Source organism: Genypterus blacodes, unplaced genomic scaffold (assembly GCF_046128005.1).
Source record: "Genypterus blacodes isolate CSIRO-AG114 ecotype Tasmania unplaced genomic scaffold, CSIRO-AGI_Gbla_v1 ptg000058l_1, whole genome shotgun sequence".
Lineage (NCBI taxonomy): Eukaryota > Metazoa > Chordata > Actinopteri > Ophidiiformes > Ophidiidae > Genypterus > Genypterus blacodes.
Genome location: NW_027466870.1, coordinates 7848194 through 7875808, shown reverse-complemented (window position 1 = coordinate 7875808; position 27615 = coordinate 7848194). Strand labels below are relative to the sequence as shown.

General features: G+C 45.1%; 1 protein-coding gene across 1 annotated transcript; it reads right to left on the bottom strand.

Moving 5' to 3' along the window:
• Positions 1 to 227: 227 nt before the first annotated feature.
• Positions 228 to 27343, bottom strand: crocc2 (ciliary rootlet coiled-coil, rootletin family member 2). The gene is made up of 36 exons (XM_076153542.1): positions 27287 to 27343; positions 26692 to 26845; positions 26414 to 26535; positions 17510 to 17671; positions 17349 to 17432; positions 17033 to 17136; positions 15632 to 15776; positions 15064 to 15170; positions 14354 to 14560; positions 13661 to 13757; positions 13402 to 13491; positions 13164 to 13298; positions 12845 to 13044; positions 12510 to 12692; positions 11918 to 12062; positions 11676 to 11822; positions 11336 to 11566; positions 9870 to 10063; positions 9028 to 9155; positions 8539 to 8708; positions 8245 to 8424; positions 7832 to 7966; positions 7536 to 7679; positions 5221 to 5459; positions 4963 to 5122; positions 4704 to 4871; positions 3845 to 4229; positions 3625 to 3755; positions 3417 to 3537; positions 3167 to 3330; positions 2645 to 3085; positions 1864 to 2013; positions 1581 to 1781; positions 1062 to 1193; positions 619 to 798; positions 228 to 515 (listed from the first exon to the last, which is right to left on the bottom strand). The coding sequence occupies exons 1-36, from the start codon at positions 27341 to 27343 to the stop codon at positions 432 to 434; spliced, it is 5877 nt and encodes a 1958-aa protein (XP_076009657.1). The 3' UTR covers positions 228 to 431.
• Between the last annotated feature and the right edge of the window lie 272 nt (positions 27344 to 27615).

Here is a 27615-nt window from a genome sequence, read left to right as displayed (position 1 = left end):
GTAAACAGCACCATTTTAAATTATTCATGATTTCATGGGGATAAATACGTGATTGGTAGATCAGGACACAACACATGATCATAAATCAATAGCACCAATCGGTTAAACCTTTCATCACATCGTTTCCTCAGAAGAAGACAAACAGAGAAGCATCCACTTCAGCAAATGAGAGGAAATCCTTAAAACAATTTGGCACATCCAGTCCACTTATAAACAAAAGGCTCATTGTTTGTTGTTGTTGAGTTTCCCTGCAGATTAATGTAATCCGGTGTGCACATGTGGCACGGATGGGAGTCCTGCAGAGTGTGTTTGTGTGTGCATGTGCTCCCAAATGTGGATGTTGCTTGTAACATACTGTTGTTGGGAAGCTGCCAGAAAAACAGTCAATGTGGAGGCCAGAGGTGCCACATACTTGACTAAACGCTCTCTGCCTACACACCGGGTCTCAGCATCTGACTGAAATATGCCTGTCGTCTTCTTGTCTCCTGGTCTAGCTGCTCCTTCAGAGTCAGCAGCTGAGGAAGGAGAAAGGAAAAGGTTAGAACAGAAGTAGGAAAACCGAAACAACAACAACAAAAAAGAGATTCTCTTCCTGACAAATCCACAGACTTCTGATACCTGATCTTCCAGACACTTGACCCTCTGCCGGTGAGCCTTCTCTCTGGACTCCAACGCCCGCTCTGCTTGAAGCTGAGCCTCCCTCAGACGCTCCGTCTCCAAATCCATCTCCTGGCGATGGCGGCCTGTCACCTCCAGGAGGCGCTGTGCATTTGAGTGCTCTAAGTGGGAGATCTGGGCCTAAAGACAGATCACATAATTCTTGTAGATATTGTAAGAGGATGAGTTTTCAGTGGAGCTCAGCAGAGAGCAGAGATCAGAGAGGACCCGATGCAGGTCTCCTTGTAATTACACCCATAATGAGCAACGGAACAGATTAGGTGGGTGGAGGAGCAGAGAGGGCCATTCAATGAAGGAAATATGTTGATAATACCTTTAAAACGATACAGAGAGAGAGAGCAAGCAAGCATTTTATCATAATTATACCCCGCGTTGCCTTTTACCTGCAGAGACTGCACCTCCACCTGCTTTTCAGCCAGCTCCTGCTCCAGGGAGCGCCGTGTTGTCCCCAGCTGCTCCTTCTCTCGGGTGGCCAGCGCTGCCTCCTCCTCCCTCCTCAGCCTCTCCATCTCCACCTGACAACATCACCGTCGTGGCACAATGTAAACGACTTCACCATGATCGTTCTGCGCCCACGTGTGTTTCTTTAATGGGTGTAGCAGAACACGGCCCTGCTGGTTCCCACAGTCTGTCTACATGTGTGTGTCATTGCAGGATCACCTTACGCAATATTTGACAGGAAAGATGAATATGTGGGGAAAGAAACACTGTTATCATCCCTCCCTTCATCTCCTGACTCAGTGTAAATAAGTCATTACACTTACTCACACAGTACAGAGACAAATGGGGCCGTGTTCATTATCAAAGAGAACACCAGCCGTACCTGAGGCCATGAATTATCCATAATGTCTTAATCAGAAACACACGGGACGCATGAAGATGCAGATAAGAGGGCAGCTCACCTTCTCCAGTGTCTTTCTGAGTGAAGCCTTGTCTTTACCCAGGCGTGTCAGCACCCTCTCCAGCTCCGCTCTCTCACTCTGGAGCTTTTGTAAGGAGCCCTGGAGATCCGTCACCTTGTTGTAGAGTTCCTCCTTCTCTCTCTGCAGCTGCTGTGAGCTCCCCTGAGTCTGCTGGTCAGCCTTCTGTCGCTGCTTCAGTATCTGGGGGACAGACAAGCAATCAGACGTGAAAATGGAGACTTTGAACAGGGGCCTACTTTCGTTTTTGCTCAGTGGCTCTCACCTCCTTCAGTGTCCTGTTGTGTTTTTCAAGCTCGGAGGTTTTAAGCTCAGAGTCCTCTTGGGCTCTCTGCAGGTTCTGGGTCCGCTCTGTTAGAGTGTGGTTGAGCCTCTTGCTGTCTGAAAGAGCCTCGCGTGTTTTATCCAGACGTTCCTAAGGGAGAACACATTTTGACAGAAGTTAGTCAATCGATTCAATCAAATCTCAAATCTGCACACACAGGAAGATGATCTATGTCTTTCACCGTCCAGCCTCACTGACAAACTGTAGCTGGGACTTTTCAATTCCATGTTACAGTAACCAGCTGACAGGGTCTGAGCAAAGTAAGAGATTTATAGCGAGCATGCCATGTTTATGTTTGCACAGTATCTTGAAAGTGCCGTTCCAAACTAAGAAAACTGGAAAGCTCTCCTGAGAAGCTCTTGGAGAATTAATGAGCTTGCCTGAGTATTTTATTGCCCGGTCTTTGAGGTCCTTCAGGAAAACCACAGTGGCAAAGGTAAATGAAAAAAACCTCTGCAGCTGAGAAGGTTGGTTTGTAAATCAAAGCAGGGTAATAGAGGCACAGCTATTCATCTTATTTTGAAGTTTGAATTGAACCTCCTTAGGCTTTGTGAGGAGGAAAACTCACAAATTAAATCTTGTGCACACAGTTGTTTTACAGTAGAGCCGACCTGTATAAATATTATTCTTCTGATTCTTGCCTGCGGCGTGTTCCTGTACCTCCACCTAGTCATTTTGTAAACTCATCTTGTAGAGTGTGTAATTAGGTGACAGGCAGTACCTGCAGCAGCCTTCGGTCCTGCTCACTGACAGTCACGGCCCTCTGCAGCTGTGCTATCTGCTCCTGCAGGGCTCCGGTGCTGTTACTGTTGACGCTCAGAGTTTTAGACAACTTGTGGAGCTGGTCTCTCAGCTGGCTCTCGTGCTGCTCAGCCCGGGCGAGCGACGTGGTCAGCTTCTCCTCGCTGACCCTCAGGAGGGCACAGCGGTCCTCACGATCACTCAGCTCCCTCCTCAGCTCAGTCAATCTGTCTTGCAAGGCCCCCACCTCTGCATCCAGCTCTGTGGCCCTGAGCTGGGCTCGCTGAAGCTCCCCCTCCAGAGTGCGATGAGAGACCTGCAGATGGTTCACCTTCTTCTCTGCTGCATGAAGAGACTCCTTCAGCTTTCTTTGTTCTGCCTCTGCACAGGATTCAAAGATCTGCAGATGCTCCAACTTCTCCTGTGGATGAATTTGCAAAATACGTTCTCAAATTGACTGATTTGATTTGACTTTTGAATTTATCTTTCACTTTGAACATACTTGCAATGCTTTGGACTCAGTCTCAGCAACTTGCAGACTACTCTTAAGTTGCTTCACCTCCTCCTCCAGGCTTCTCCTCTCCCTGTCTGCATGCCGTGCTGCTTCCTTCTGCAGGCTAAGAGAAGTTTGTGCCCCGTGCAACTGTTCTGCCATCTCTCTTTTCACTGGAAGAAGATGCAAAGTTAATACTATATGTTATATCTCTCAATAGAATTAACCGATTTCTGTTAGAGTGCATTTTATCCCTCACCCTCCTCTGATTCTTTCAAGGCCTTCTGTAGTTGCTGCACCTGGATGGCTGGTTTATTTTGGCTGCTGTGGAGCTCCTTCACCTGACTGCTTAGACTGACTACCTGAGCCTTAGCTTCATCCTGCAGGATGATCAAGGACTAAGGTTAGGTCAGCAGAGACAGAGATTAAGACTTGTACCACTGAATGAGGGAATGTGTCCTACATACCCTGTCTCTTTGCACGTCCCTGAATTCCTGCTGGAATTCCCTGAGGGCTAAGTGAACGGTGTCCACATCCAACTCCTCATCTTTCCCAGGAGAGGAAGATGCCACAGGTCCGTCTGCCACACTGTTTCCTCCTACACAGAGACCAAACTCACTCAAGCATTTCAGCAGAGAGATAAACAGTAAGTCGTGGTAATACACTACACATTTTTAAACTGCATACCTCTCACTTGCACATGATTTCTCCAGGGAGAGGAGGAGCGTTTACGGGATCCAGGGGTGCGTGAGAGTCCACTACGACCAATTCCAAGAGTACGACGCAGAGCTGAATACAACCCAGACAGCTTGAGCTCCAGGTCTCTGCGTACAGCGTCGGCCTGGCCCAGCTGTTCCACCAGACTCTGTGTCTTACCCTCAGCTAGGTTGACCTGCGTGGTGAGGTCCCGGATCTGAGCCTTAGCATTCTCTAACGCTCCCTCGAGCTGAGCAGTGGTTTCTCTCAGCCTCTGCTCACTTTGTTGTAGGCAACCCTCTTTTTCCTGAACAAGCTCTCGTTTCTGCTGTTCTGATGTCTCCAGCTCCACTAAACGATGATGCAGAACATTAACCTGTGCAGAAAGCGAAAACTGGTCATGTGTTTGTAAATATAAATGTGTAATCTATAATGTAAACACCTGGCAAGCACAGTTCAGTCAGACATGGAGACAGAGTGCTTCTTGGGGTACTTAGACATGTCAAAGTCTGACCATGATAAATGATGTGTAGATTTGATTTGGGAGCCTCAAAATGGGGTCAGAAGATAAAAACCTTTCTACTCTACAAAGCCTGTTTTCCATAGATCATACTCTACTGTGAACCCAAAGTAACAACACACTCATCCTGTTGTGTGGTTACATAAAAAGAAACTCAACTCGAGGCAAAAGTGTAATTGTCCCTGCAGTGCGATAGATGGTGTGTGTGTGTGTGTTAGGGTTTGTTGTCTTTGTCTCTGCAGGAGGATGGCGGGTGAGGCGGTATGTATGCAAGGATGGAATGTTTTCTCAAACAATTTATTAAGAGAGTAATTCCCAGAGGCGTTCTACCTCATTCAGTGCTGCTTCTCTGCCAGCCTCACACTCCAAGACTCTTTGCTTCAGAGAGAAAGCCTCACAACGCGCTTCCTCCTCCCTCTGCTCCTCCTGACACACCCGGGCCTGTAACTCACGCAGGTCCTGACTCTGCTGGCTCTTCTCACCTTCAAGGACTTTTACCTGCACACATTGACATAACAGATTTGACATTAAGGTTATCTTTTATTCTTAATCAATCAGATGGAAACCAACGACCTCAGTAAACCTTCACCTGTCTGCGCAGCTCCTGCAGCTCTCTGCGTGCCTGAAGGCGAGACCTCTCCAACTCTCTCATGTTGCTCCGGAGACTTTTAGCCTCTTGGTGCATTGAGTTCTTGCATTCCTCTACCACACACACCTTCTGCTCCCTCTCCTCCACAGCTCGACGCAAACTAGTCATGTTTCAAATGAATACAATGAAAAGCATTAAAGCCATCCATTGCTGCTGGACTATCGCAGCTACTGCATTTACAGGAGACCTTAGCTGTACCTGCTGTTGTCACTCTCTGCTCTCTTGATGGAAGCCCTTAGCTCCTTGTTAGATGCTTGGATGGCTTCTTTCTCTCTGGTCTCACCACCCAGCAGCCTTCTGAGGTCCAGGACTTCTTTCCGTTGCCTGTCCCTCTCCTGGGCACACTCCTGAAGCTCCCTGTGGGCTTCAATCAGCTCCTTACGTGCTGCGGTAAGTCCATCTTCTGCGTCCTGCAGCTTCCGACGCAGGCACTCGGCCTAGAAGTCCAGAATAGAAACAATGAAATTCCTGCAACGCTTCCTGATGGATTGACCTGCAACTTGTCTTGTTGCCCATCTTGGCAACATAGATTTTAAGTTAGATTTTGTAATCTATGTAGAAAAGAGAGGCAGGAGACAGACGGACTCTGCATCATCATAAAGTCAGAAACACTAAAAGTATTGAAGTTTCATTCCACATTCACAATTCCAAAAATGTCTGTTATGCTGTTGACTACATCAAAAGCTTAGGCACAGAAACAGAAACAGGAAGAAGCCTTCAAAATAAGACATTTGAGAAGGTTCAGATCTGATATGCTTGTGCTTGAATGTTTGAAAGCTCAGAGTCAACATCTCTAAGTGCTCTATGTACAACCTCCAGATACTGTATGACCTATATTCTGTTTTATGGCACAATGTTGTATGCAGCCAGAGAAGAGGGGAGGACAGTGCTTATCGGGCTGTGGATAAGAGCCAGTTGGGCCTGCAGCCAGGTGCTGTCTCTTCCCATCTCCTTGCTGCAGCGCGCAGTGTAAAGAATCCGCAGAAGGCAAAATGATAAACAGCAGCCCCAGGGGGAGAGGGAGGAGAGGAAGGGGGAGGATGAGGAGCAGGATGAGGAGGAGAGGGAGTGTTATGTTCAGAGGCCACACAAGATGGTTCCTTCTCATAAACTCTAATGTGAGAAAAAACAAGCCAGTGCTGATCTGGCCAATTATACTTTATTTTATCTGATCTTATGGTGGAGAGAGGAGGAGGAGGGCAGAGAATGAGGGCAGCAGTGTTGTGTTATGCGGATGAGAGAGGGGGACCCGGAGTCCCAGCGGAGCCTGCCTCTCGCTGCTGCAGGGGAGAAAATAAACACACCCCGTCGGCTTATTTACACAAGGGGTTAACTCAAACTATGATTTGATATTCTGGTACCAGGGGCCGTATCCTTCTCCCGCTCTCCCGTTTCACTGCTTTCTTCCCCTCGCTCTCTGTCACACATTCTCTCTCCTGCTTTGTCACTGTCTGACGTGAGAATCCTGAGATGGGATTAGAGAAAATAATCAAAGATAGGAGGGATCAGGCGTGGCAGCCAAATATGACTGTGTCGCTGAAGCCTGACGTGATCTACGACAGGGTGGGCTGTCCAAACCTCAAAACTCCTCTGCTCTGACTCTACACAACCTCATTCAATATACATTGACAAGACTAAGGAGACAGAGTGAAGACAGGATGATCTTCATCTTTGCTTTTTTATTCAAACCAGAAAGTCCCACACAGATAAACAAACCCTTTCTCCAAGGAGACGCAGGGTTTAAATCAAGGCATGGCGAGGCCCATAAAACACTGAAGCTCCATCTAATGGGGTGACTGTGAGTTTGTTATTTCACTCAAATGTTCAACTACTCTGTGCCTGGAATCCTGACCTCAAACAACCCGCAGAGATAAGAGGAGATTTAATGCACACAGTGAGATGCAAACACAGCATTGTGTAAGCATAACATAGTAACACACTCCAGTAAACCAACATTGTGTTCTCCAACTGCACAATGTGAGAATAATGAGAGCGGAAGAGAGAGTTTGAGAGCGAGTGAACGAGAGAGAGAGAGAGAGAGAGAGAGAGAGAGAGAGAGAGAGAGAGAGAGAGGGAGAGATCTTAAGCGTGGACAGCCCTCCTCCTGTAGGATTTGGCTGTGTGGACTCTGCACCTGATGGGACCCTGATGCTAGTAAAGCTCTATGGGTTCTGCCAATGTCAACAGAGGCCTATGGTAAATGGCTCTGCGTTCACACTGGTACTAATTGGTACAAACTCCCCCTCCCCCTGCAGGCGTATCCCAGGCCTCCGCACCATGCCAAGTTAAACAAGCCTGACGTTTTGCTAACCGTCTCTTTGACCCTTCAAACAACCTCTGCCCATTTATCTGGTGACCTCTGCCCTCTGCACTCTGCTGCTCCTTATATGTTTCTGTCTAATTCTGGATCTTCCACCCATCCAAACATGGTGGCACGAAATGGACAAGCCTGTGGTCTTTGTTAAAAATGGAAGGTAGAAGAAATGTGGAAGGTTTCTCTGGCAGATCCTCACCTCCTGTTGTGAATCTTCTCTCTGTTGGTTCAGCTCTCTGACCTGCTCAATTAGAGTCTTCTTAGCATTCTCATGGGAGTTCAACGACTCTTCAAATTGATTTTGCAGGTCTTGCAGTTCACATTGGAGAACAGCCATTGAATTCTGTCAACAAAAGACACATGTTCATGGAGCATGTACTGTACGTACATGGACAATTCTACTGACATCAGATGAAGTCAGCTCATAGTAACGTATATGTAGGATCATTTAGAGTGTAAGCGGTGGGCAAAGGCAAGGTGACCTCATATTTGTACCTTGTCCTGCTCCTGTTTGCTCAGGGCCTCCCTCCTCATGCTCTCCACCTCCATGCCCGCAGCAGCCAGGTCCTGCTGCAGGGCTGCCAGCTTCTCTGTTAGCACAGCCTTCTCTGCCTCCTTCTGGGATAACACCTGATCACAAGCAACCACAAGGTCAGAGTCAGGTCTAATACTGGATATGACAACAGAGGGGGTTTGTCTGACCAGGGGAAATGGATAATATCACAGTTCTCATCATTTATTTATGAAATTCATACAAAAAGCTTTTATTTAGGTGTCTTAGTGGCTGACAGGACACGTGGCTTTTGATGGACACACAACAGCAATTGTGATGAAATTTGGGATGTTGATGTGATTGAACAAACAAATATTACCAAAAAAACAAATTCTGATGGGCACCACACACACACCTGTTGCTTTTCACCCTCGTTCTCCAGGCGGCTTTGGTTGTGCTCCTGCTGCAGCCTGGCCAGCTCCTCTTGCACCTGCTGCAGCTTGGTCTGGCCGTGCACACGCAGCTCCTCACACTGCCTACGCAGCTGCTCCTCAGCCTGCTCCCGCTGAACTATCAACTCTGCACACTGCTGCTCCTGTTAACCACCAAACACACATAAACAGCACACACTCCTGCTGAGTTAAAAGATAGCTGTAGGATCAAACAGGATTTTCTCAAAGCCAACATAACCAAGGAAGGCATAGTGTACCTTCTGTCTGTGTTCAGCTTCTAGCTGCTCCCTGTGAATTTGTTCTCTGTTGTTGAGGGTCAGCAGGGCATTCCTCTCCACCTGGGACAGCTTGTCCTCCAATTTACTCCGCTCTTGTGTGGTTTGTGCAAACTGCTGTTCAGCATCCCCACGCATCCGCATAACATCACCTGAGAAACAATTATACCAGCGCCTCATTAAACCACAGATAGATTAGATAGATTCATCTTGGAGTGTATGCTTAGTGGATATGCATCCATATCTTTTTGAGGAACATACTAGCTTAACACTGCTTATCTGATCCATGTGTGTTTATATGCAGTGGTGGGACCCTGGTCAGCTGAGAAAGCAGCTTTAGTGATCCCACAGTCCAGCTGCTGCAGAGCTCACAGCTGAAATATGGATCTCTAGTGGGCTGTTGGAAAGGCTTCATGGCCAAGGGGCTTGGCACGGAGAACAGTGAGGTCTCTGTGGGAGGGGGCTACTCACGCGTCAAGGCCTCGTTAGCCAGAATCAGACTGCGCCTCTCCCCCTCCATCCTGGTGCAGTCTGCCTCCAGAGACGAGGCAAGCTCCTGGCTCTCGAACAGAGCCGTCTCCAGGGACTCTTTGTCTGTTCTGGAACACATTGGTAAAGTGGTTTGAACTTTGAAAAAAAGGGACCTTTGAACCACGAGGTGCACAAGGTCATAAAATTCAATGATCCATCACTGGCATAGTTTCCAAATAAAAGCATGTTACTTAGAGCCTCCTGTTACATCACACACACACACACACACACACTACGCTCAAAATGTTGAATCGGTTAAAAAACTATAAAACTACATGAAATACAAATTAGCAAGCATAGCATAGTAGAGCAGCTTCTTGGCCCGTGAACACATTCAGAGAGCTGTTTATGTCACTTCTGAGGTCACTGTGTTGACTTTATTCCTACCATAGAGGCTTTTCCTAACCATAACCAACACCAACCTAAACCCAGTCCTTATGCAACGATGACAGAAGGGGCAGCTTGTGATGAATGCTGCTGCAGTGAAAACTAACTATAAGTCTGTGATTTTAATGCAAATGCAAGCATCAAACACAGGACTGGAAAGAGTTATCAATCCTAAATCTATCAACAGGTCCTTAAAAAGACCCTGCAAAAATCAAAGTTATGAATGTTTTCAGACATTTTCAAAGGTTTGTTTACATCCCTCGTGCTCGTTTTCATTATTAAAACATTCTGTAATTACATAAGTGAAAAAGGTTAAGGAATGTGACTCGGGCCTGAAGCCGGTCCCAAACATAATATGAGTCCGACCACACAAACACACACAGGCACACTCAGACCTGAGTGTAAGCAACTCCTGGGCGAGTCCACAGGCTTTGCGTTCAATAGAGTTTAGTTTGACAGCCAGAGCAGCCTTGTCCTTGGCCAGCTCCTCCCTGTCATGGGCAGCTCTCTTTAACGCCGCGGTGTGTGTCTCCAGCTCCTTCCTACACACACACAGCTCCTCTGATACAGTCTTCATTTGTCTGCTGACCTAGAGACCGACACACACAAATTAAAAATGTGATGGAGCGATGGATTTGTGCTGAGCTTCAAGCAAACATAATAAATGATATGTTGCATGTGTTTAAGTTACAGCACACATGCTTTGTTATTGTATTATACATGCATAATCAAAACACTGTGTGAAAGAGATTGTTCATGTGCAGGATCACGAGCAGAGAGAAGGACTCATCGTGCGTTCGTAATGTGAGCGTTGTGTTGAAAGTCTGTTAAGTGAATTGTCATTTAACTAAGCATTACATTTTCCACAGGCACATTCGGTGTCCCGCTACTGAGTAACACACCCCTCATTTAACTGTTATAGTGCAGAAATTAATCAAAGCTATCTTGACAGTGAGAAAATCTATGTTCTCTGGGAACTCCAGCACCGTTATGAAAGCACCGCCTGAGGGAAAAGAGCAATCATTAGTGGGGTTATGTTTTTAAAATTCAGCAATTAAATCACTTTGACAAACTACAGAAATGATAACTAGCACCGCCTATAATGACTAGGGGCAGGGGCAGGCTGAACTAGGAGGGTCGCTTAACAGACCTCGGCCTTGTTTGCGTTAGCTGGCTTAACAAATCTTCACTCCAAATCAGCCTTAATCGTTATTATGACACCGGGAATCAACAGACTTTGTTAACACCGGCTTTATTTAGAACCTTTATGCATTCACACCAAGGTGCAATGAGGCAAACAAGTGGTTGCTTTACACACCACTGATTTATCTTTTCTTATAAGTTATCTAAAAGTGTTTGATTGGGATTTGTCAGATAGTTTATGTTTGTAAGATTCTAGCTGAGCTCAACCTGGATATCCCAGTTCCACATTCACGACAGATAATAAAAGGGAAGGGATTCTTTCCATTCCTCGAGACACAAAAGAGGCAGAGCTGCATGAGGAATGGAAATACTTTAGGTGTTAATTTATTGGATCTTTCAGTAAATCCCCTCTGGATATTATATGTCTATCTATTTATCTCCTACAGTTCACATTTACACACAAAGACCCCTTGCTTGTTGCTGTCCCATGTTACTCATAAAACACAGAGTGGGGCCTAAACTCCCCTCCAGGTTCCATTTGAAGGTCTGAATGTCCATGAGTAACATGGCAGATGTATGCTGGATCTCCAATATAGTTTAATGTGATAATGAGGTCCATAAAACCGCTGAAAGCTGTTAATAACGTCAACATTGTTCTCCCAGGTGGTAGGAGATGGGAGGACGGAGCCTGAAATGTGAACGGCTGGGGGTTCCTGACCTGTGAGTGCTGCTCCAGGGTCTGAGTGTTCTCCTTCTGCAGAAGGCTCAGCTCTTCCTCCAGCTTCTGGCAGAGCTCCTGGAGGTGGTTGTGAGAGCTCTCCAGGGCTTGCTTCTCAGCGAGTAGATTCATCATGTCCTGTTGAGCCCGTGATGTTTCCTCCCTGGCTGCTGCCCGTTCGACCTCAGCTTCCCGTCTGCGTTCGCCGAGTCCCACCTTATCCCCTTCCATCTGGAACCCAAACGCTATGTTTCACTTTGATAAAAGTGCAGCTGTGAAGTATTTCAGAGGCTTTTCAGTGCTGCCATTAGCTTTACATGACAACCTCACACCTACTGACCTGTAACAGAATGCGGTTGAGCTCCACTTTGTCATTGGCTAAACCTTCGCTCAGGGCAGCCATTTTGGCCAGAGAATCTTTCAAAGCCGCCTCCTGGTTCTGCAATTTGATGAAGGCCAATTCCTGTGCTGCACATTGGGACTCCAACTGTGAAGTATCAGAAATATTAGAGGTATTAGGACCTTCAGAAGAAATCCAGTTGATATAAATCAGGCTACCTGGCATAAAAGACAGGAGTCTACCTTACTGAGAGCCAGAGCCAGGCTGGCTTTGTCGTCTTCCAGCACATCTTTCTGCAGGCTGGTCTGACTCAGAGCCTCTTTCACTGTCACAAGCTCCCTGCGCAGATCTGAGTGCTTCCCTTCGAGCTCCTCCATGCTCCTTTCACTGAAACACAGGCAGAATGTACAGTATAACATACATGAGCCTCTTACACTGTTTCTTTGTCTCACATACACAGATTATTTATATAAACACAACCTCTTAACAGTAATCCATCTGCACTGAAAGATGGAGAAAGGTCGGTGCCAAAGGCCAGAACTCTGAGGGAGTTACATTTTTTCTTGGATCGCATGCCCTGCTCCAATTCTCAGCTAATCAAATTTTTTTTGGTAAAAGAAAACCTTACGAAGAGGAAAAAAGTATCCTTCTTGCATGAGTGTAGTAATGCAATGTAAATCATTTACATTTTCATCCAAATGTCATCTGGGTGCATTGCCGGCTGGAGAATGACATATGTTACTGATCTGCTCTCTAAACAAACGGAGCTTGAAAACAATCACGGGTGACGGGATGTGCGTTGTGTAACGGTCATTCTCCATGCTCGTGTTGTACCCTCTTTGGGCCTCTGTGCGCTGGCGTGCCAACTGCCTCTCCAGATCCTCCCTCTGCTGCCTCAGGAGGTCCCGCTGTCTCTGGAGCTCCAGCGACAAGCCTCTCTGTACCTCCAGCTCTGCACGCTGGGAGTCCACCTCCTGCTGCAGTCCTGACAGTTGCTTCTCCAGGCTGTCCCTCTCACTGCGACAGAGAAAAGAGAAGGATGGGAGAGGGAGAAGGAGAAGGAGAGGTAGGTACATTGATAATCAACATCACAATACATGTTTTTAGTTTACTTCACCCTGACAGTCTTCTAGAATAGGAGCTTAAGTGTATAATTAAGATCTATCTACCTGGATATGAGCTCCAGTGAGCTGCGGTATCTGTTACTGTCTCTGTTGATCTCCTCCAGAGCTTTTTTAGCTTCCTGGCTTTCCCTCTTTGCTTCCTGTGTATTCTGCTCCAGCTCCCTCCTCTCCGTTTCCCTCTCCTGCAGGTGATTGCGCAGTGTGTCCACTTGTTCCAGGGAAGCATCCAGACGTCCATGCAGGTCCTGTTTGTTTTTCATTGGTGCAAGTATCAGGATTCATGAATGCAAAGTGGTAACAAAGTGAATTTTGAACAATACTTCAAGTAATGGTAGGGAAAGGGAGGTTAGTCATTCTGATGGACCTGTGTTTGTTGTTGGTGCTTAGAGAGAGCACACTGTACAGCCATCAGGGTGGAGTTCCTCAGGGGAGACCAGCCATGCCGAGGTGAGGAGGACATACTTTCAGAGCCACTGATATCTCCCTCACTCCCAACCAACTGGACACGGCACATAAAATGAAGAGGGGTTGTAAAAACAAGATTAACCTTATATGCTAACAAGTTACACAACATATCTTAGTCAGTGCTTGGTCGTCCTGACCTGGTGAACCTGGCGTAGGATCTTTTGGAGGCCTTGAATCTCCGCGTGGACGACCTCCACCTCTGCTTTGTCCTCTGTTCTCCTCGTCTCCTGAGCAGGAAACCATTAAGGTCAGATAAGCACACAGAGCACGGCTGACATTCCCCAGACTGTGCACCCTAGACAAGGAAGTCATGTAGTTTATCAAGACCAAGGTCTAGACTACAGCCAATTTAGCTCCCCCAACCACCCGTCTATCTGCCACCCCACAAGCTCCCACCATCCTGTCCAGACTGATCTGCATGGCGTTGAGGCTTGAATCTTTCTCGCTGTTCTGGCTGCGAAGGTGCTTCACCGTGTCGGTCAGCTCCAGGACTCTAGATTCACCGGCATGCATATGAATGGACAGAGAAGAAATCCGTGGAAACACACACACACACACACACACACACACACACACACACACACACACACACACACACACACACACAGAGACACACAGGTCGTTGTGTGAGACATTGAAGACACAGTATACTCCTAAATCATCAACACTATCAAATTCTCTTCATTGAATCCCTGGACTGAACAATGACTTCTGCTCAGATCAAAAGCCAGCTGAGATCCAGAATTTTAAAACTTCCCGTCAAAGGCATTGATACGTCTACAATGTTCTGGTTGAAGTGCACACATGACACTGGCGACGGTAGTTCACTGAAACTATCTTCATGTGTAGAAGTTTTAATGATCAAAGTCCATCTGTAAAGTCCTGGGATTCCATGTAGAGGATTAAGTTCAACTCCCCTTTCAATCATGGGAAGAATGTGAATTCTTCATGAAAAGATCAAAAGATTGCACTGTACATGGCCTGGAGGGCAAAGTTTAAATTCTTATGATGGTATTTTACTGTCTGCAGCCCTGATCAATTAGATTCTAAGACAATTATGTTGGCGGCATTTAAAAACAAGACCCTTACCTGGAGTTGAGTTCAACCTTCTCTGCATCCCAGCGCCCCTGAAGCTGCATGGTCTCCCGAAGTTTCTCCCTCAGCTGTCTCTCCAGGGCTGACACTTCCACACCACAGGGGGCGCTCTCCTGGGTCACGCTGGCCTCCAGGTTTATACAGGCAACACGCAACTGCCGGCTGGCAATGACACACTCACCACGCATGTCAGAGAGAGTCCTGTTCATAATAAGAGCATTAAGGTTTACAGAGAGTGAGACAAAATAAGAAGCAAGCTAGCAAACAGAGCATTGTTTTCTCAAATGCAGTTGTGAGCCAGTGAGTTGTGAGTTTGACTAAAAAAGGGTTTGTATTTGAAAAGCTGAGAGTGGCCAACTTTGAAGTGTGGCCTGTATAAGTCCTCTGACATGAGTGCAGCTGTGTGTAAGCTTCACTATTACAGCAAATGACTCTTCCAACACTGCTCATTACAGTTCAACAAGGCTCAAGCTTTGTCCCTGATGGATGACTTCAACAGCGAGCAGGGGGGACTGAAGCCATCTGCCCCCCAGTGAGGAAACAATGAGCAGAAGGGCTGACAACCCTGTTGACCTGTTCCACTTTGATCCTTTGCCTGGGAGAGATGGATGTGGTTGCACTCATGTGGGCGAGGCAGGAGAGAGACGGGGGTTCTTGCTTAATCCTGGATTGCTGGAGGGATTCTGGCAGTGTGCCACGCTCACCTGTCAGTGAAAGTCCTTAACTGGGTGAAAGTGTTCCGCAGGGAGGCAGCCTGGCGCCACAGCGCTCTGACACGGGCCTGTTCACGACCCAACCTGGAGGCACAAGTCTGGAGAAGAAAAAAGCAGAAAACAAAGGCAGTAGAGAGTAAAGGGTGGGTGGTTAGTGTTGCTTTCAGCACATGATGGCACCTATCATTTTATAGAGTGATCCCAAACAGATGCAATACTGGAAATCCTGTACACACACACTGGCACACATACAAACAATTGGATTTCCCTGAATCAACAGATGTAGCCCATTTACAGTACCGACGCCAAAATGTTTGCACAAATTTTTCCTCCCCCTCAGCAGTTGGAATGTTTTCACAGGAAACAACTCAAAAATCATAGCAATGAAATGAACAGGGAATGAGAATGAATTGACAAAACTGGCCATGAATGGAATTCCTACCCCATGTGAACTCAACGGGAGTTTAATTGCACAATCCCTGCTAAGAAACGAGTGGACATGAGTTTCCTGTGTTGCTTTCTCTGACACAATCGCTTGAATTTCAAAGTTTCTTCCCACCTCTTGCTCTCGACGCAGACGGGTGTCACACAGCTCCACGTCTTCACGGGCCTTCCACAAGCTCTCTGATAGCCCCTGATTGACAGCTCCTGCCTGCTCCAATTGTTCTCTCAGCAGAGAGTTGACTTGGCTGAGGTTGGCAGACCTAAGAATAGAATGAGAACATTGAGAAACAACTTGACATCTCTCACATGACCGAGGTTATTACAGTTAACAAAACCCTGAAAGTAAAATGATAAAGCATTTTGTTCATAAGAATAGACACCTTAACTAAAAATAACACCAGAAAACTAAGAAAGTAGGTCAGAAACTCATGAAAACAAACTGTAACCAAACCCAAAATGAACCCAAATTTGTAATAGTATTGAAATAAAAACTAATAAAGAAAGAAATGGAACAGGATTTACCTCTCATGGCCTTCCTGCAACCTTACAACATTGAACTGGTATCTGTCACACAAGCATGGCCTCATAATCCAACGGTTACATCGCCCTGATCCTGATACATGTGTGACTGTTTCATGAAGTCAGCGTCAACTGACACTTAATTTCAACCACATTTACTTGGTACGTGTAGAGAAATGTTTCAATCACTCTCACACAAACAGACACACACACACACAAACACACACACACACACACACACACACACACACACACACACACACACACACACACACACACACACACACTCTTGCTCTGCTAAAGAATGCCTGATTAGTAATCTGTTGAGAGTAAGTTAAAGTATAAGATGCTTTTTTCTGGTGTAGCTCTATTCTCCATATTTTACTTTTAAAAAACAGGGGGTGTGAGTGGAATGAGTTTAGTAGCGCTGCAGTAATTGGTGCTTCTGGGCAGTAGGTAGTGGCACTGGCAACGTGTCTGCCTTTGCCATTTCAAATAAAGTTGTATAAGTGTATAAATCATAGGGCATTAGGACCTGGCATGGGCTGCAGAGGTCAGCCTCTATTTAATGTGAGCCATCATTAAAATGCTTCGGAGAGAAGAGTCAACACGGCCTCGCTAATTTATTGTGACAAATTGGATGCAGGGATTAATTAGCAAGTCCAGGTTCTGACTTTCCCCCTAAACCTCTGCTTGGAGCCTGGGAGGGAACAAACAGCAGGATGTCTCAAAGAACTGCTGGGAATCCCTCTGCTCATCACATTTCTCAGAAATAATGTTTTGCTTGTTTTCTCCTTCTCAACAACAAATGGAAAACAGTGGCACATTTCTTACAGGTTTATCCATGAATTTACAGCTCTGAGTCTTCATTCAAACAGATTCCCTGCTGCTGTTGCTCTTCTCGTGCCAACAGTTGCATATTCTTTCCTAACATCCTAACAGCCATTGCTTATATCAGAATGTGCACGTTTAATTTACTGCCTGAGAATCCACTCACCTCTTCTGCTCCTCCTCTAGCTGGGCAGCCCTGCTCTGGATGGCCGTGTTTAGATCCTGCTCAGTCCGCTGCTGACGCTGGGTTGAGTCCAGGTGGGCCTGCAGCTGAACACATACATCATCACTAACTGGCATGCTGATCATAGTTCACTGTAAGGTAGCTGTCAGAAACGAGCACTTAGCTTATAGGAAAGAGCACAATCTATTTAAACATGTACAGTATGTTTGAGTTTTGTTTTACTTTACTAAAGTACTTTCTTTGCATGGATAAACAATAAAAACACACAACTGAGCTGAGAAGTGAAATGACACCTTACCATCAGCCTCATCTTCTCAGACTCTGAGGTCTTCTCCAGCACCTGTTCTTCTAGCTCCCCACACCTCCTCTTGTACTGAAGAACCTGGCATTGGTTGAACAGTTGAACCAGAGGAACTTTCTCTTTAATGGTTTCTGAGGGGTCAATCAGTTTCTAGATACCTTGGTCTGCAGCTTCTGAACCAGTTGTGCCTGCCTCTGCTGGCCCTCCTGGTAGGCCTGCAGCTTTTGTCTGTAGAGTTTCTCCTTGCTCTGCAGTTGCAGGTGGTCTGATGAAACACTCTCCTGTTCTGAGTCCGCAGCTGACTGCACCATTAGCATCTGCTCCAGTTGGATGGAGTGATAACACATTTGACAACGGGACAGGATTAAACATTACCACACTACTACTACAACATGCTATAAAACATTTAGCAGATATGTGTCAAAGGTATAAAGCACACAGCTGGGGAGGCCCACATGTTAAAGGATATATTGATATATGATTGAAGTCTCTAGTATCTCACTCTGTCATCATGTATCAGCTGAACTATTGGATATTAGAATACCGGACATTTGATCTTGTACATCTGCGGTTAGCATCATATTCTTTCCCAGGTGGATAGCTGGCTAAACTTACTCCAAACACAAATTTCGACATATTCATATTGTATCTGCCTAGACTAATAAAAGTTTCCCTGTCGCTCAGCTGACCAGATGTCATCGTCTGGATCCACTACCAATGTTACTACAACATAAATCCTGACTGGATAACAATGAATCATGAAGCCAAATGATTAACATAAAGAGGGCATTCAGCTATTTTATCTGTGTTTCTAATTTTTGAGTTGTTTCATGATTGGACATTCATGGCAAACAAATAGTTAACTACAGTGTTATCTTCACATGAGACCCTGCCCTTACATGAGTGTGATCATATATGAGGGACCGATCTACAGGGGACCGAGGTTAATGGTGAATTTGTTACTATACTATTAAAATGTCTCCACAGGAACAGACACCTCATAATGGACAACATGAATCTAAGCTACCAGACAGGAAAAGTATAAATATAGGGAAAGGGTTCAACGTGCAGGGACAACATTAAAGATGGGGTTAGGGGCTGCAGGATTAATGTCAGTGGATGGAAAGTCCAAATACAGTGTGTGTGTGTGTGTGTGTGTGTGTGTGTGTGTGTGTGTGTGTGTGTGTGTGTGTGTTTGGACTAATGCATCTAAACACGATGATATACTAAAGTCCTGCTCTTTCTCATTGTGGAATCTCAGATCCTCTCCCATATCTGAAATCCAAATGTCCTGTAACCTCTCAACCTCACACAACCTTAACTCCCTGTGCACCACCCACTCTCTATCCTGGTGCCAGACACCCTGTCCTCACTAATACAAACCACATGGCCCTCGAGCGCTACAACACACTGCGTGCCTCCAACTGCCCTTGCCGACTTCTCATTTAAAACAGAGAGGAAGAGAAGGAGAGCGAGGGAGCCCCCTCCCCTGCAACACTCTCCAAACCACCATCCAAGCCCTTCAAATCAACCCTGCGACCCATTCCCTCCCTCCCTCCTCTCCTCTGTACCTCATCTCTTCTCTGGGTGCTTAATCTCTCCAGCAGGCTCCAAGTGAGCCAGGACAATAGTCTCAGTGTTCACCACTGGACCCGGCCACTTTGCCACCATTATTAACACATTTTCAAATGCCCATTTCAGAGTTTTATACTACAGAACTACAGAAATGACCATCATGCACTTGGCTCTGTGTTGCTGGAGTTTTTTCCTCTGAGGACCTGGAGAACACAAAAGCTTCTTTTACTGCCCGTTGTTGAGGTGACAGCTTTAGGGATTGTGAAGGGAGGAACAACATGGGCGGAGTGTTTGAAATACACAGAAAGGCAGCAGCTGTGTTTAAAGGGACTTCTGGAAACAGCTGTGTGTGGAGCATTACTGATTATGCATCTTTTCAAGTCCTTTGGTAAAACTGTGGCATTACGTTATATCACTAACAAGCAAGTACTTCATAAATACACCTTGAATACATGTGAGCACGCTCTGTATGGGGAACCTTATAGGTGGATCTAATATTATTATAACTTAAGGGAAAGAGGGGACGGCACAATCAAAGTCCTTCTACAATGATGGCATTCATTGAGGTAGAACACAGTCAACATTTAAGGCTAAATAGTAATCACCCTTATAAGTGGTTGCTAATGGTTACAGTACTACAGTTAACATGTTTTCCTGTGAGACTATTTCTAAGGATCTGCCAGGTCAAATGGTTCTTTACATATTTGTCGTTGATAAGACAACAGGGAGCAGAATCACTGAGGCAAACCTTCATCAGGGGCGATGTTGTATCCTGTATCAAAGTCTCTAATCTGGAACAGATCCGGCCTCTGCCCATCTTTAACTTAATGTTTGAATTCACTGAACTCTGTGAGTCTCTAAGAAGAAAGGAATCGCCATAAAACACATTAAAATGACACATGAAAAGCAGCTGTAAGGTCACACAAATTACACAGATGTTAGGCTGGATGTGTGTCTGTGTGGGCGACTGAGTGTCAAAGTGTGTGATTATCTTCAGTGTTTCAAAGAGGAGGCATGTGGAGCACTGTAGGTGGTTGTTCCATCATTAACTTCACCCGCTCTACCTTGCACTCTGTGACCAGGTGACCCTGACTCGTCTTAATGTTTCACAGCCCCCGGCCTGATGAAGAGGATTGTTTGCTCTTTTCATACATAGCTGCAGTGTGTGGGCTTCTTGCCAGTGCCTCGCCCCTGCTCCAAACACTACAGAGAGGACAGAAGTTTTTTTTATGGTTTCTCCCTCGTCGGCAGTAAAGCAGGAGGCCGGGGGCTGCTCTGGATTAGCCATGCTCCAGGCAGGAAGCTCCCAAGAGGGCGCCAAAACAGTCTGTTGTGGAGACCCCCCCTCCTTCACTACACCACCATCTCCACCCTTGCTCTGCTTGCATCATTAAATCTCATCTCCCCCCCATTTCCAAGTGAGCTTGAACTCATTGTTCTTCACAACACGCCCATCCATTGGTGACTGTAAAAAGGCAACAGCGAGAAGAAAGTAACCCAGTCCTCCATCTGTCCTTACTCAGGGGCTTATGAGGCTTACAGAGGGCCCAGAAGTGTGCACACTGAACACCCTCTGCTATTTACAATCTGCATCGTAGTACAATCACTCTTGCGGAGCCTCCGTGGCCCCCTAAAGTGAGCTGAGTATAATCCCAATGTAGCCCAAAGCTTTCGGGGTCACCTACCGCCATTTTACAATGAAATCCAAGGTGCAATTTAGACCGAAGCAGCCTCTTTGTCATTGTGTGTTTTATGCCTCCATATGGCTGCGATGGTATCTGTATCTGCGGCCCTGCTTGTGTTTCCAAAGCAGAGGACATTTTCAGCCTTTTGAAATGTGCTTTGAATTAACATTTTATTTCTTGATATTTATGATTTGTGCCACTCCTTGAATTGTCTCTTTTGATAAATATTTCAAACAACATCAAGGGATAATCTCTCTTTGATTCATCTGCCAACAAGCAACAAGAGAATCATTTTCAAGGCCCTTGAGAAGGCTTTTGTGTTTGGGCCAAAGCTCGCTGCCTTGCTCATGTGGTAGATCAAAATTCAACCCATTTCTGTACGACGAAGTCATGATTACAATATTCTCTGGATGACCTAATATCACAACTGTTTAAGATCCCATAATTCAGAAATGCGCCTCATCTTCCAACTAGGTTTTTGGAAAGGTCTTCAATGTCACCAAGCAGTTGCTGTTATTTTCCCTTCCCGATCTATAACGTCAGCATTGTGGATCTGTTTACACACTGAGATACATTTCCAGGCATAATTTTAAAAATGATTCCAAATCCTCAGTCCTCTCTCTCTCTCTATCTCTGACTCGCCCAGGGTGACATCTGGCCATGAGCACACAGTGCAGCCAGCATGTGAAGGGTTACAGCTGCAATCGTTTTCCCTGGCTTGGCCTGGACCCAGAGGCTTAATAAAGGGAATTAATGGAGTGCACTATCTGTCAGATTCCTAAACACAGCTGGAGCGGATGTCCATCGCCCCCAAGCTGCCCAAAAACTTACTATCCCTACTACAGCAACTCACCCGCTCCCCCTTCCTCTCCCATTACCCCCCCAGTGCTGACTCTGTGAAAGAGCCCCAGCTGATTGTGAAAGCTGTTTATGTATCATCACTGGCAGTAATTACACAATGTGGGATAACAAACAGGGAGAATTTAAATGGGGCAGGGGGGGGGACTGCTGTGTGTGAGTTTGTTACCATGGAGTGAACTTTTTGGTGAAGGGACAGCTGCTGTGATGGCATACAGGCCTACAAATCATCTGTGTAAATACAGCCAAACTAATAATACATACGCTGTGCTCACAAGCATGTGGCTGGCCTTTCACAATGTCCCCCCCCCCACACACACACACACACACACACAAGGACAATGCAGTGCAAAACCTGCACAAGCATACGATCACTCAGTCCGCTGTAGAACTCACTCCTGATTAGAGAACCTTGACATGTGAAAGAGAACTGAGAAGTGTGTTTAATGTTTGACTTTACAGTGAGGTAATATGAGTAGCCTGATGTGAAACGGTGAAATGGTTTAATGGGAAAGTTTCATCAAAACTCCTGAGCTGAGATGGGCTTTTAAGCAGACCGTCTCAAGGGAAAGCAATTAATTTTTACAATTTCACGATAGTCTACTCTTTGGCAACGTTCCATTCAAAGTGCGGTCTGGATGAACGGGTTTGTGCCAGGAGGAGAGTCAGACTACACAACAGATGGAAGGGGACAGTAACACAATATCTAAAAACAGACTTTATCTTCTCAAACTATGTTTGACAGGGTCCTTATGCAAAGTCCCAGAGGATTGAGCATTTTAGAGGGCACTGGCAAATGGCAGCTGGTGTCAGAAATCCTTCGGCGAGAGTTTATCTTCATCCAAATGAGAACCACAACGCAGTATTATGTAGCCAATCACAAAGTGTTCAGGCAGTGGGGTATGGATGTCTATGCCTGAGAAAGTGCAAGCTGGCAAAGTTCCAAAAGCAACAGAGAGGGTTCAGAATTTACCCCAACATGGTCTCCAGTCTCCTGAGGCCACCCAACTATACAAACTGGGTCAAGGTTTATCCTGGTTCAGGTGCAATTTTCTGGGGTCACCCGAGATCATACTGAGTAACTTAACAGAGACTCAGAGGAAAGCTTTCAGAGTCCAGGTGTGACTTCACCAGGATTGCATTAACAGTCTTTGGTCGGGTCAAAAGGACTCAGGGAAAGAGGCGGAAAAAAAACGGGGAGCTGGGAAAAACTGGAACACACTCTGAGGTGGAGTCTCAGGCTGACACTGCAGCATTTGTGACACATTTAGAACCTTGTGTCAAAAGCAAAAAAGCAAAGAAGTCAACACTCTGTTCCCTGACAGCACAGATTCTCTAATAATTGATTCGTCATTGCTGGGATGTAAATGATACAACTCTGATAAACTTTGTCATGGATGTGATGAGCAGCAATGCAGACTTTAACCCTATGGAGAGGACCTAATAGAAGACTGTTTCTGTGTGTGGTAAATACTGTGCCTAAGATCTCCACAGGAATGGTTCATAATCCATCAAACCAATCAAAACAAACGGAGGAGGTTGGACTACATGTAGATAGGAGGCTTGATGTAGTTCCGCTCTTGTCACTGAAAGGAGGGCGTCCAGGTGTGAGTTGGCCACATGATAGGAAGAGGCTTTAAAGGACACACACTGCAGTGTTTTCCCTGGCCCTTCTGCACACAAGCTGCTCATCCATGCCTAGGACAACTCTGAGAATGTGAAATGATAAAACCTTGTTGATATTGCAGGACCATTGACTTTGTGAAGATGTCAGTTCTAACAAGTAGCTTTGAATCGGAGTAAAATATTGCGTCACAATTAACTCAATTCTTCTTTAACTCAGTGCCGTTTTTCAAACCGTATGTTTCATGTCGTGTCCAAGCAGGCATTAAATAACTAACCCACAAGATTTTTCAAATGTCTTCCAATATGGAAAAACCTAACCTACAGTCTGCTTAGCACAACCAGCAGCGAGTCAGAGAGTGCCAGTATATCCTATTACTGACACAACATTACTATGACTGCAACTTTCAGACGCTCCCCTGCAGACAGCACCGATTTATAGACAATCAATCTAAGCCATGGCTCATTTTTTATTGTCAACGCCCACCCAAAGCTTCAGTGTGTTTCCAGGTTGCACTCAAAACACATAGCTCAGGCTCGGCTTAGGGGGACTTCTTTGAAAACAAACTTCTCAAACTGTTTACAGAACTAAGGAAACTACACTAACTTACTAATACAGAGCATAATATGGGTCATGGTGGGACCGGATGCCGTTTGTGTTTTTAGCAACACAGACAAACATTGTTTATGTACATCGGCACGGTGGTAAAGGACAATGAGCCACTTAATGAGTCAATTTTAAGACTAAATCTATTCACAGCAATGTAACTACAGTTCATACCTCTAATTGCAGTTCTTTGTACATAGCAAGCAAAGAGTGAAAGTTTATGTAACAGCTTACTTTCCAAAAGCTGTTTTTCAGTAACGTGCAACAAAAAGTTGTTATGGCAAGGCTGGGAAACATATGTTGCATATAAATGATTCTCAAGATTCAATACAGTGAGAGTTAGACATGTACTGCCTGGACGGTCTCTAAAGAGCAGATGAGGACATTACACTTGCCGCAAAATGGATTAAAAATGTAGAAGTTAATCATGGGCTGCAGTGATATATGACCCCTTAGGTGATAAATGCTGAGGAAGTATATGCAGGTAAGAAAATTGGCCAAAACTTAAGCTCAGATGCCACAGCCAAGGCAGAATTTGGCTGTAGGACATTGATTCACACACTGCATTAACACAGTAAAGCCAAACATTCATGCTAGTCTGCCAGGAAAAAGTCTGACAGACTGAGCAGGGAGAAAACAGGAGCCTTGATGAAGCTCTGACACGTGAAACACAATAGGATAAAACATTTGACTGCATTAGCATTTATATTGTCTCCTGTCTTTGTGAAAAAAGAAGGTTTGGCTCACGTAAAGCTCTCCTCTCCAGTGCTTCATGTGATACTCCTGCTATTTCACCAAACGTCATGATTTCTGTCGGATTATTTTTGTTCATTATGTGCAAAGTAGGTCACTGCTTTTTTGTAAGGAGTAATCTGGAGATATTTAGCTTTCAATTACCAGGCCTGTAAGGTCTTTGAATCGACTCTTATAGCTCTAAAAATTACTCTATATGTGTTGTTCTAAGTTTAATTGGATACAAATATGTTCACCGTTGCTTCACCATTTTTCTTGACATGTTTGACGTTGAATCACCTGTAGTTTTAACGTGAAGTAGCTGAGATAATGCTGTAGAGATATACAGTAGATGCTAAGGGTGAGGAAGGAAGGAACATAACCATAATACATAACAATATCACCTTTTTATCTCATTTCACAGTTCTATTTGGGAATCCAGAAGATAGTGTTTACTTTTTTTGTGGTGTTTATAACCTTTATTTGTATGCTGTTGACTTTAATGCACAGGGTTCCATAAGGGTCGATTCAAAAGCATACAGACTTGGTAAATTAAGGCCAACTATCTACAGAATGCTGCGAATTTCAAAACAAAAGCACTGTCAGGCCGAGTTCAGGGCTACAGTATATGAGGTCAAAGTGCTGAAATGAAAACAAACTTTAACAACAACATCAAATGTCACCAACAGGCACTTAGATTTATTTTCTATTCGGTGTCCCTAAACACCTCCAAAAATATCTACAAAATAAATAAGCTATTTATATCTCCCAGGTTAATTAAGTGATATTTATAACCTTGGTTTTTAAAATAAGTTCCAAATGCAAAGCAAGCAGTGGGAGTTCATTAGATTGAAGCAGCAGAATGAGGGCAGTGTTATCACAAATGGCTGCTTTGTGCACCAGGAAAAATGAGCTTTTTCTTCAGCAGTCTCTGGGGAAGAGGCCGGTGACCTTCACAATTTTCCCCCAAAACAGCAGCCACTAGGTGGGGGGGCAACCATGGGGGGGCCATGAAGGGAGACGCCAATACTGGTGAGCACAGGGGGTCTGAGTATACCTGAACAGACCACAAGGAACCCCTTCATGAACCACCCCCCTCCCCTTTTATTTACACTTATAACGTATACATGCACACACAAAGCATGCCTATACTGTACTTACTGTGATTTGTTAACTGTAATTCTGTGTTAAAGGAAAAGAAACATAAAATACAAAATGATGTGTTGGTGCCAGGTTACATTAATTCATCCGTGAGAGTGTGTGTGTACATGTTGGTGAGAGTGTGTACATGTTAGTGAGAGTGTGTACATGTTGCCTTGTCCCCTTAGTTTTCACTGCATTCAATGCAAAGCTCTTTCAACCTGTTTCCTTACCTCACTGTTTGTTTGTTCAGCCCCAAAAGGTTTTCCCTGCTGGAAAGAGTGATGCTACACTGATGTTTACTGTAACCGTATTCCATTTCAAATGTATGAAGCTCTTCACAGTCAATGCTCTTGTGGCTGACCTTCTTGATCTCATCCTCAAACCGTACAGCAGCGTTTTTATGATCTACAGTGTTACACACACACACACACCCTCATTCCCCAGAGAGCTGCAGTAATTGACATAAACAAATGTTTCCAGTGTTTGTAGACTCAGTGAAGAGACACAAATAGGATCGGAAATAGCAAACACTTGGATTCAATGAGCAACTCATTGATGAGAAACAAGTGATCAAAGTGTACACAGACACACACACACACCGAACATAATATTATATTATTTCTCTGTGTAAGGCTCTTTCGCTCTTTCAGATCTAAAAGAATTCAGTCTACCTGCAATGCTTACATCACCTGCAAACAATCAACCAAGCTGGTGTGATAGATCCTCCTCTGTCTGTTACGGGCCCTCTATTTGAATAGAATGGCAGCCTTACAATGAAAGCTAAAAATAATCTCCCCAGCTTGACTTTGACCTGAGAATGCCTTGCTACCCTGTGTCACTCCTACCCTGTCTGTGAGATTGGTCCTCTTGACTAGCAGTTGGTCACGGTCCATCTGGCTCTGAGACAGCTGCTCCCTCAGGGCCCTGCTCTCCTCCAGCACACTGACCTCGGAGCTCTCACCTGGGATTAGGGGATAGACGATACACACAGAATGGAGATCAGCTATTTAGGTAGCTGACAGTCTTATACTGATACAGTGATAACTGATATCTAGCCAGACAGATTTACTGTCCAGCGCTTTGTTCTGCATCTTTGGATTACAATTCTCTTTCCTACCAGCAGGCTGCTCAGCCAGGTTGCGGGTGATGATCTGGCGGATGCAAGTGGAGATGGGTGTAGTTGTGAGACTGTGCTCCTGTCCGTTACCTCGTAGTGTCAAAGCTCCATCTCCTGTACTGCTGTCAGAGTGCAGCAGAGATTCCTCCAACTTCTACAACCACAACATTCACCCAAAACATTAGGTGCTACTGCACAGAAAGAAACTGCACTACATGCTTCAAAATGACCTAAAGAAAGATATAATGATATATATGAGCTTGTGTTAAATAAGAAAAAATGTGTTGACCAAACATTTGACCTCCTCAGCAAATTTTGGTCAAATTACTATTAATTTTAGAGGAATACATGCAACATAAGGGAAAAAAACACGTTATAGATTAAATAGGCAAACACTGAGAAAGCACACTGGTGAGTTTGTGGCTTGTGCATTCATGTGATGTTTGCTCATTTGCATATTAAGATAAAAATGTAGATAAGTCTTAAATTAGCCCCGAAATGATGATAATTTATTTAGGAAGCACTGTTAACACTAGAATACAAACCTTCCTTCAGCCTGGGCCTGAGAACGTCGTGACAATAAGACTTCACCCACCTGAATCACGGCCTTCAGTCCCGGTGAATGAGCACCTCGGTCCCGCTGAGAGCTCATAGCTTAACTGGCCCAGTTTAAAGTGAAATACTACCACAAAGTACGAATACACGTTCGACAGTGCCAGAAGCCTGACGCAGCTAATTAGCAAAAGCGAATAAACTTACGAATTGGAAAGCAAAAAAGACAGAAGTGGAGACAAATAAAGGCACAAGCAACTGGTCTTTAGGAAGAGGAATACAAATATGAGCTAACTAAAGCGTAAAAACGGAAAATAGAACAGGGGTGAAATCATTAATGTAGATATTTCGCTAGCTAAAAAGTTAAGTGAA